The 10711-nt window shown below is 41.7% G+C and overlaps 1 protein-coding gene across 1 annotated transcript; it reads right to left on the bottom strand.

The window, feature by feature from the left end:
- Positions 1 to 355: 355 nt before the first annotated feature.
- Positions 356 to 10192, bottom strand: LOC118109947 (guanine nucleotide-binding protein G(i) subunit alpha-1). Its single transcript, XM_035157435.2, has 9 exons — positions 9694 to 10192; positions 6276 to 6318; positions 5822 to 5963; positions 4659 to 4816; positions 4394 to 4522; positions 3188 to 3317; positions 2955 to 3108; positions 1557 to 1749; positions 356 to 1460 (listed from the first exon to the last, which is right to left on the bottom strand). The coding sequence occupies exons 1-8, from the start codon at positions 9809 to 9811 to the stop codon at positions 1559 to 1561; spliced, it is 1065 nt and encodes a 354-aa protein (XP_035013326.1). The 5' UTR covers positions 9812 to 10192; the 3' UTR covers positions 356 to 1460; positions 1557 to 1558.
- Between the last annotated feature and the right edge of the window lie 519 nt (positions 10193 to 10711).

The following is a 10711-nucleotide window of genomic DNA, read 5'->3' as shown; positions in this document are numbered from 1 at the left end:
AATGACAGCTGCCATTACATTTTATATCTGGTGTTAAGTCAATCATGATCCAAAATTGAGTGTAAAAACTATGTAATGTGGAAATTAGAAACTTGCAGGACAGATTCTGACCAATACACACTTCAGTGAAGTAGCAGCAGTAAAATTTACACATTTTGCAATAAAACCTAAAGAGCAATTGATTATGAAAGGAAAAGCCAGATTGTAAATTGACAGATAAATTGATTAATAGTTTTGGCTTGAATGTGTGTTTTTTTTGGTCTTCATATCAACCTTTAACGTTCATCTCAATCAGTCAAACTTTCACCTGTTAAGGAATAAATATTTACACACAAAAAGAGACGAGAGAAAAAGGTGTTGCATAAGTTGCCATGGTTTCACCACAGCCCCTCTTTTATTAGCAAAATCATGGATATTAGTCCACTAATGTCCCCATCCAATGGAAACAGAGGGCTGGGGGGCTCTAGGGGGGGGGGTATGTAACGCGAAACCACCACAGCTCAGTCATAAACAGAGCACTTGTACCCAGCCACCTGTCTGTCCGTCTATGCACTAAACTCTACATATGGTCCTAATGTCTGCTACAAGGCCGCCATTGGCATCCTCTTTTCAAAGCTTCTCTTTACGTCGTGATTCAATCAGGAATGTTTAAGTTTGTGGCGGCGCACCAACAACGTGCGCTCGTTAATTAGAGAGAGTAGCTTCTATTTGGCCAGTTAGAAAAATAAAAAAACTTTGAAAGAGGATGACAAGTAGAGGAATAAAGTCCCTTTGTTTTATATTGTGCACTCACTGAAACACGCAACCACTCAATCACACAGGCTTTGGGCCTCAATCAAAAAAAAAGCTCCCGCTCGCAGCACACACGCAATCTCCACACATCCAGAGAGATTTACACACTTTTCTCACAGTATGTCAGAGTCAGAGTGAATTGGTCTACAGAGTGACTTGGTCTTGCTTGGTTTTTACAAGGATGAAAAAAGAAAAAAAAAAAAAGATGATGCAACAATGAAATAAATCACAATAAATGGATAATATGGACTCCAGGGGGCTTGCAAAGAGTTGAATGGTAACGTCTACAGAAACCTAAAATCAAAGTCAACAAAAATAAAACACTGCAACTAAGGCATGCAAGGCACAAGCGCCTAGAAATAAAGAAGACAAAAAGTGTTCATTTGTGGACCCAAAAAAAAGTGAAGGCCCCCCTTTTTATATAAAAATTAAAAATAATGATAAGGTCAAACAAGCACATTTTAAAAACTGTGAAAAATCCCCAGACATAGACAGTTGTACAAATATTTTACACAGAACATTTTTTCTACACACCGTCTTCAAAACTTTTAGAGATGAACATAAGTTAATAAGAGGTTAAAAGTGACATTCTCAGCAGGGTCCATAAAGGTCCCTCCAGTTTGACTCCTCTTGAATAAAGTCACTTGGTAAGTCGGCCACCAGGCTGCCTGGACAACAACAAAAAGAACGATACAACATGATTAGAGGAGAAGAATGTGACAGAACACCTTCATCCAGCTCGTCCCTGCAGCAGCAGACTTTACCTTTAGAAAAGGCCACAGTCCTTCAGGTTGTTCTTGATGATGACGTCAGTGACAGCATCAAACACAAACTGCACGTTCTTGGTGTCTGTGGCGCAGGTGAAGTGAGTGTAGATCTCCTTTGTGTCCTTCCTCTTGTTCAGGTCCTCAAACTGGCACTGGATGTAAGCTGCTGCCTCCTCGTATGTGTTAGATCCTAGAGGAGGAGGCACAAAAAGGACACAGTTAGGAAGAGTACAAAAATAAAATTAAAAAAAATTAACAAATACACCTTTTTACTATAAAACAAAATAAATACAATTGCAGAGTAGAAAACTCCAGATTTGATTAAAATAAATGTCTTTATATGCACTTAAGTACATCTGTGCAATCTAATACAATTCAATACAACTGTCCTAATTATATATATATATCATTTGTTTAAGCAGTGAGATTATTATTAATGGTAGTTCATGATGTACTGGATAATATTATATTCTGCCCACTTGAGTATGAAAAATGTGAAGGATAAAGAAATCCCAGTAAAATGAAGTCCTGACTTTGTAGAAAATGTTCACGTATCAAACAAAGACAAGCCTGATTACATCACTATATTGGATGTTCTCAGAATCCCAGAAGATATTCTACATCATTAGTTACTGGTTTAACAGTAATGCACAGTTTTTTTTTCTGGGTAACTTCTCATTTCTAAATAGTTTGTAATTTATTGTATCAATTAAATATATGTGAGTAGCAATTCTATTGGTGAACCTGACAATGATGTATTGTTTAAACATGAAGCAGCCCACACAGTTGAGGAGCAGAGCAGAGAGGAAAATAAAAAGAAGGATGTTTGTGTCAGCTGTAGAGACTGCCACACCTTTGAGTGGCCACAAGAGGCAGACAAACTATGTTTTTAAAAAAAATAAATAAATAAATAAATGTTCTGGGCCTTCAGATGAGGAACTAAAAACCAAACAGCACGAAAAATTAAGTTCTAAAATCGTAAGTGTACATTTTTATTAATCACATCACTCATTAATATGATGGCATAGCTGTTTTTGTGGTAAATTATAAAGACATTAAACGGGGATTTAAAACCTCTTCAACATGATTTAAATCATCTTGTTTTGCCATCGTTAGCACTTTAATAGGCCTTGACTTGAGACTGATGACATTTTTAAGATTTATAGATCTGCAGACTTACATGTAAACTATTCTGCAACTTAAAAACATCTCTCTCACACACACACACACACACACACACACACACACACACACACACACACACACACACACACACACACACACACACACACACACACACACACACACACACACACACACACACACACACACACACACACACACACACACACACACACACACACACACACACACACACACGTTTCTTTCTCTCACCTGCATATTCTGGGTAGCAGATTGTGAGAGGACTCTTCTTGATCTTCTCCTCAAACAAGTCTTTCTTGTTGAGGAAGAGGATGATGGAGGTGTCTGTGAACCACTTGTTGTTGCAGATGGAGTCAAACAGCTTCATGCTCTCGTGCATTCGGTTCTGAATGGGAAAATGTTAAAAAGTTAATAAAAAGGAGAGGATGAATCTCGGGGTGTGTTGAGTTTAGACAGGTTTTTACCATCTCCTCGTCCTCGGCCAGCACCAGGTCATAGTCACTCAGGGCCACACAGAAGATGATGGCGGTGACTCCCTCGAAACAATGGATCCACTTCTTCCTCTCTGATCTCTGACCGCCTACATCAAACATTCTGCAGCAGGAACACGGAACCACAGTGTTACATGACTGCAGCACACCAACAACACATTTTCACTTTGAAGCATCTCAAATCGGACACTCTATTCATTGACAATAATTTTATATTTCTCTGTAGAAACATTTTATATCCTCAGGGGGATCCTGGAAATATGACTCAGACTATGATCTTAGTTTGACTCCGGCAGTGGGAAAGTTTCTTCCCTGGTATATAAAGATATCCTGATCATCTGACTGTACACAATTTATCAACCTTATATTTCTCTTAATTCAGTCAGACTTTTTGCTCATGATAAATTTCAGTTTAGGAGACATTAATATAAGATATAACGATATTAAGGATGTGGTAAGGGTCAGAGTAGAACCCATTAAATTTTGGTTTTAATGTGTTTAAAAAACGATTCAGATTAGTGGGCAGATGCAGGAATTTATAAATCACTCTCTTTGACATCTATGACAGAGTTTACCAGGACTGTTGGACCTTGGCAGAGGTATGCTTTCTACTGATTCTAGTTGGTAGAGCTATAACCTTATGTATTTATTGCCTTTGGTTTGTCTGTCCTCAGGATTACTTAAATCTACTACACCGATTTCTGTGAAATTTTGTGCAGGGACAGGGCATGATCCAAAGAAGAACCCTTGGAGTTTTGGAGCGGATCTGGATAAAAAAGGGGGGGGGGGATCCAGGCCCCACTTTCTTTAACATGGTGAGATAGGGTGTTAGCCTTGGCAGAGGTATGAACTCTCAGACCACCCTTTTAGTTTTCTCTTACAAATCCGCAGCTAGTGATGTAGTTTCAGCAGTTTCGGACACAGCTACATTTTGTATCTATACATTGACTTACAACAATTTGAGCTGTGTCATTCCCAGACATGATTGTTGCCATTTCTTGTCACTATTTTTCATGAAAGTACATAGATAGCCATGTAAAAAGATAACACCCCATTTTTAACCCTCTATAAAGCTCCAATTGGGCTGTTATTTTTCAAGGGGTACATACAGCTTCCACAGAGAACCACCCTGAACCCATTTGACTCAGTGAACAGATCAACCATGGCGGTTGTACTCACTTGAAGTGCAGGTCCTTGAAAGTGAAGTGTGTTTCAACAATACCAGTAGTTTTGACTCTGGTCCGCAACACATCCTGTTGGGTGGGTACATAAGAACCGTGGGATATCCTGTCCAAGTCATTTAGGTAGCTTAGGGGGAAAAAAAGAGATGGAAAGATAAAGATTTACACCAGATACAAAAAGAGAGGTTTGCATACTAAGACTGATGAGTGGGAGATATTCTGCCAGGTCCACATTAGATCCAGTGTCAGTGCGTGCTACTCACTATGCTGCAGAGTCGTTGAGCTGGTACTCTCGGGAGCGGCTGAAACAGGCCTGAACTCCTCCGTCCTTCCACAGCCGCTGGATGACCCCAGCCAGCTCGCCTGTCATGAAGCCCTCTTCTGCTGAACCCGCCAGGACGAACAGCTGCCGTGCATCATCCTGAAGAGACAAAGCCAAGAGGACAAAGACAAAAGTCCAACTTAAGTTGCAATCCACAACTTTTACGCCAACAAGGATGGTTTGTGTAGTTTTAGTTACCAATTATAAATTTTACATTCTGTTAAAACTGTAACGATAATGAATGTTTACTGTGAATTCATTGTCAAAACTAACAGCATCATGGCATCACAGAAATATGAAATCCCAGTTTGTGTAAATAAAGTCCCAACTGAGAATTAAATCTTGGGTAGTAATTTCTCATAAAAAGAAACAACAAAAACTAATTCACAATAAAATATTTCTGGCAGTTAAAAACAGCCGTCTTTAAGGATAAATAAAGAGATAAATTAACAATGGGTTTGTCTCTGTCCCGTTCATCTGGTCACCACTGTGAATGAAATTAAAAGCGACTGTCTTCAGCAGATCAGGGGCCAAATATCGATTTCTATAAGGCAGAAAATCAGGAGAGAAAAGCTCTGGGTGTAAAATTGGTCACGATGACAGAGCCAGGCCAGTCACGCTGAGGCAATGACTAAGCCTCTTGTTATTCCAGGAAATATCTTGAAAAGGAAACAGGAGTCTCTTTAGTATGAAGAAGAAATAAAAACACTCAGCAGTTTGCACTGTATTCATTTGCAGCGAATGGTAATGACACACTACACCCAAACTAGTTCACCAAGTCTAAAAAAAACAACACTTACTGTAAAACTCATTCTTGTTGTACATGTACATAAAGTAAAAGTCCTGGTCAGCAGAACATACTGTATAGACTTAAGGCCTCACAGACAGTACTCATGTCAGTAAACCTTGTGATATTAAAACCCTATCAGTTCTCTGGGACCTGCTGCAGATGAGTGAAAAAGAAAACTGTCCAGTGGGGCAGGATGACCTATGACTAAGTAGCTGTTTGCCCTTACAACACTGAGGTATACATTAGCTCTGAAGTACAACCTGTAATATGCTAAGAAGAGTGTAAATGCCAGCTTTGTTTTCCCTTGCACTCACCGCTCTAGCGGCATCAGAGAAGTCGATCTTGAGGCGTCCCATAGCTCTGATGATGGCGATAATGGACTGGATGGTGTTGCTGTAGACCACAGCCTTGTACTGCTTACACTCCTCCTCAGAGTAACCTGCTTCGTGGATAATCCTGGAATACAAACACAATGTTAGCAGGAGGCTCCGAGTAGCAGAGAAACGTTGATTAACAAAAGATTATTATGACAACAGGCTGTTATCGGTTGAGAATGGCAAACTGTTGTGCCAGCATATTTCAGACGTTGGGAACCAAATTGTTGCTATATACAGTCACCTACAAAAGGAGAACTAAAATTACAGTTATGCAACATAAACATAAACTCTAAAATGCACACGTAGTACAGTGTATCGTTCGCTCTGTGTGAAGTCTAAGGGCTGTCAGTGCAACTCAAACACTGAACATTTGTTGTTCATCCACACTTACTTCATCTGTTTAACAATTGTGCTTTTCCCAGACTCTCCAGCTCCTGAAACAGAACAGATGGGGAAAATCATTAAATATATTTCCATTAAATATTAAGACACGTTAAACTTTAAATCATAGTTAATAAAGTAATGAGCATCATGTCACTTTGAGTATGAATCACACATAAGTGGGTGATTCATTGATTCAAGCTTCATTTGTCTATTTGGTATCAAAAATGTGTTGTCTGAGGCCTCTCGTCATTCATTTTGATGTAAACAAACACGTACAGACTTAAACATGGATGGAAACAGATATGCAAATATCATTTGGTCCTAAAGATCAGTTTTAATACTCTGCTTCCCATTCAGTGACAGGTGACAGACCTGAGAAGAAAATAATTAAAAACAGGTCACTTTATCACACATCCATGTCTTTTTGAAGATGATCTTTATGAGCTTACATATATAAAACTGTCATTTTAAGCTGCATTGGTTACTTTGTCACAGGCGTTACAATAAAAATGCACTTGTTTGATTCTGTGAAATTACAGTGAAAATGCTTTCCCTTTAAAAACACAAAATGTCAAACTAAACCAATCTGTATTCTAAGTCACCTTAAAACCACGTAGGGGAAAAAAAATCCCACCTAAACTAAATGATTATTTCATATCATCTTTCACACTTCCAAATTATATTTATTTGAACCCGTAGCACATTAGTTGCAACACTGCAACATAATGCAGTGAAGAAGTGTCTACGGGTCTGTTGGGCCAGGTCACAGTGCAATTGGATTAATCAACTGGATCCTCTCTGCAATGAGATTATACCAAGCTTAACCGTCCCTGGGTTAGAAACTCACGCTGCTTCAGACTGATTGGCTGGACGCAACTGTCAGAAGCATCTCATATGGACCATTTGATGTATGTGCCATCAGATTGCAGCGCTACATGGGGCAGCATTTCAGCCTCCCATCTATCTATACATCCATCAGCTGTACCTCTTATCCTCTGAGGGTTGCAGGGGGCAGGAGCCAATTCCAGTCAACATTGGACAGGTTGCCAGTCTATCACACAGCGTTCAAAGGTTTCCTGCAGCTCCCTATGAGATCCAGGACTGTTTTCAGCTGAGCACACAGCATTTTAATTACCGCACCACTGCAGGGACTCACTGTTCCCCAGTGAGCAAAACTGTTCATCAATTCACCGTCCCATATGATAAACAGCCACCCAGTGCAGGCACAGAGCTAATATTACAGCAAACATCACAACACACTTAGGTTTAATTCCCAAACACACATTCAAGGCTCACTGAGCTGCCAAAATTGAAGCACCTAATGGCTGATAAGTAAAATGGTTCAAGTTTGTCACTGAGCTATAATTTTTGATGTGGCTACACAGACTGAATCAGGGAACACATACCTCTCAGGCTGCACGAGATGCAGGTATCTCCCTCAGCAAATAATTAGCATCAAGCAGGCCATTTTCTCTGCTATTGTATCATGAACGTGACACTGCACAAAAACAAAGAGCACTCTTTATGATTTGCAAACATGACCTAGATCTGAGGCAGTCCTCCCACTCTAAACATCCATCTAAGGAGCATGTCATTTTCAGATAACTGCATTAATGCAAACACTCCCGCTGGGATGCCTGACAGAGCAGTAAACTGCAATAAGCACGAAGGGGAAGGCAGCCTTTCTATCTTGCTCAGAAACACACACACACACACAGTGTAAAAGATATTCAGCGTTACAAACGCGGAAGTGAGATGCACTTATGCGTTCAAAGATATATTGAAATAAACCCATCACATTATAAATCCACAAACCAATTCCACCTGTCTACTGCAGGTGCTTGTGGGAATCATGGCAGGGGAAAACAAGCAAAACCATGAAAATTCAAATCAGGTCAATCGCAAATGACGCACACACATACATACAAGCACCGAGTGCTGCGGCTGTGCAGCTGTACAGCGTCTGTGGTGAAGTCACATGTCTGAAAATAAGTCATGCCACAGACACAACTCTGTTTCTTAAGAAATTCCATAAAACATGCTTGATACTGTTGCATCTTCCAAACAGCTTGTTGACTACATGGCCAGCGCAGATGTCCAGTTATATGGACTCGCCGTCTCTGTTGTGTGTATGTAGTTATCACAGATGCCTACTGCTGTCAGCCAGGCTGAATAGGTTGCTATGCAACCTCATGGCCGACTTTTCTTGACTGAGACAGGCAGCAGCGGTTAGCAGCGGTTATCAGCGACCAGCAAGAGGAAGAACTGAAAGAGGTGTGGCAGCTGTCTTTAAGACAATTACACACACGAAACTGTGAGATGAAATACTGGTGCAGGGATGTGAACCTGGATATCACCTGGAAGACTGTACAAATACACGTTACCGTCCAGCTGATCATCTGTTCCTGGGTACAGTGAAAGGCTTGGTCTCCACATTCAAATGACCACACTAATGTTTTCCCTCTGAAGACACCACAGCAGCTGAACACAGTGGATCACGCACAGTATAAAATCATCATAAACCAGATGTCAACACATTATATCTAGAATGTGATCATTTAAAAACATTGTGTATATCTCATGAGACACTGCAGATAGGATTTATTGTTCAATTCTTTCCTCCATGTCCTGAGGAAAATCATCACATTTAACTGTGTTAAATTATATCACCAAAGACAACAACGTGTGTTTAGTGAGGACGAGGATTCATAGAGAACATATGATCGGTTTCAGAGACATTAGCCTGTTCCGTCCAGTTAGCCAGATTTCTGCCCCTTTTTTTTTTTTTTTTTTTTAGGGCGAACCGGCCTAAACAACGCCTGGTGTTTGTTGTATATGATTAAACGGCTGTTAAACACGAAGACGGCTCACGACTTGAATGTGAATCAGAACCACGAAGACGCTGGGCCACGGCAGCGGCGACAGCGCGGCCATTTCAGACTTGTTGCGGGATAAAAAATCTCATTCACAAGTTCGAGCCCTTCTGCGAGCTAACTAATCCGAGGCTAGCGTCGGGGCGCTAACCTAGCTACAGCAGCTAGCCGCTTAGCTAAATTAGCTCACTGATTTAACGGCTGGTCGCTGTCGGGATTAGAACTAATCTCGCACTGAACTGATAACCGGCTGATTATCTGCGCTGCTTTTAATTTGTGGAGGTTAACAATTAAATTATAAAGACTCGAACTCCAGAGGCCAACTTTTTTTTCTTTTTCTTCTCTTTTCTTTCTACGTCTTCACATGAAGCCGAGATCGGGTCTAAACTCCTGCGCACGTTCCGTCAACTTATTCAACCGTGAAACTTTACAGTTAGCGGAGACGTGCTTTGATACGTGTTGGGTAAGAAAAACCCAGGGGAGGAAGGTGGAGGGTTCGATCCCCAGCGAACCGACCCGCAGCCCCGCACCTCCCTTTCGTGTTCCTCTCACCGAGCAGCAGCAGCTTCACCTCCCGAGCCGCCTTCTCGCCGTCGTCCCGCAGGTTCCTGTCGATCATCTTGCTCCTCTCCTGCGCCACCTTGTCGTCCGTGCTCAGCGTACATCCCATCTTCTTCTGCCCTGGCCTCCGAATAAATAAACCGGTTTTTAAAGATAAACGAGGAACTCACGACTACGACGCAACTTTTAACTAGGGGCGCAGCGACATGCAGAGGCTACCGAGCTAGCATCCAGTGAGGAGGAGGAGGAGGTGGAGAAGAAGAAGGAGGAAGGGAGGAGGAGGAGGAGGCGGTCTGTCTCTGCTGCTCCGCGGATTCGAACACGCCCTTGTCTGTCTCACGCTCCGGTGTCACAACCACGACGTGTGGAAATGTGAGTTATCCACAAAGTGCGGCTCTCGGGGCGGCGGGCTCTGCTCTTTGTGTGTGTATGTTTCGGGGGAGAAGCAGCAGCAGGAGGAGGCCGAAGCTCTGAGTCTGAAAATGTTCGCTTCCTGTTCTTCTTTCAACGAAACCCCCCCGGAACTGCGCATGCGCCGCGGAGCAACAAGCTTCTTTCAAATCTTCAATCTTCGAGCTAGTCGGGCCTGCGCGATGCCAGGGCCGTGCACAAACCTTCAGAGGGCCCGTCACCAAGTTACAAAGGGGCCCATGGAGCACATTTCCAAAACACTGACATATATTTTTAGCATAACATGTTGAGGTATTGAAACCCATAAACAAACCAAATCATAACCAAGTCATACTTTAGGGCTGCTGCACACACACGCTACTAATTGTGTCGAAGCCCCCCTCTTGTTTGATATTTACGATGATCGGCTCCGACAGAAACCTGCAACTGCCATCGAGAGCAAGCTGACTGGGAAGTGTCCCCAACCAGATGTTGTGTATACTTGTAGAGCTAAGATTAAAAACAACAATACATTTCCAACTCAACTCCTGCTTACGCTGCAAAATGTATCAGCCAATTCCGCCCTTCTCAGCCATGATGACATCGATAGACTTTGTCT

This window comes from Hippoglossus stenolepis, chromosome 5, assembly GCF_022539355.2.
Source record: "Hippoglossus stenolepis isolate QCI-W04-F060 chromosome 5, HSTE1.2, whole genome shotgun sequence".
NCBI classification, from domain to species: Eukaryota; Metazoa; Chordata; class Actinopteri; order Pleuronectiformes; family Pleuronectidae; genus Hippoglossus; species Hippoglossus stenolepis.
This window is presented reverse-complemented; position numbering and strand designations above follow the sequence as displayed.

Excerpts from the sequence above, each read along its gene's own strand:
- LOC118109947 (XM_035157435.2), bottom strand. The coding sequence starts at position 9,811 with ATGGGATGTACGCTGAGCACGGACGACAAGGTGGCGCAGGAGAGGAGC. Across the intron at positions 5,964-6,275 it reads ACAATTGTTAAACAGATGAA|GATTATCCACGAAGCAGGTT; the intron begins GTAAGTGTGGAT and ends TTTGTATTCCAG. Across the intron at positions 4,523-4,658 it reads CTCAACGACTCTGCAGCATA|CTACCTAAATGACTTGGACA; the intron begins GTGAGTAGCACG and ends TTTCCCCCTAAG.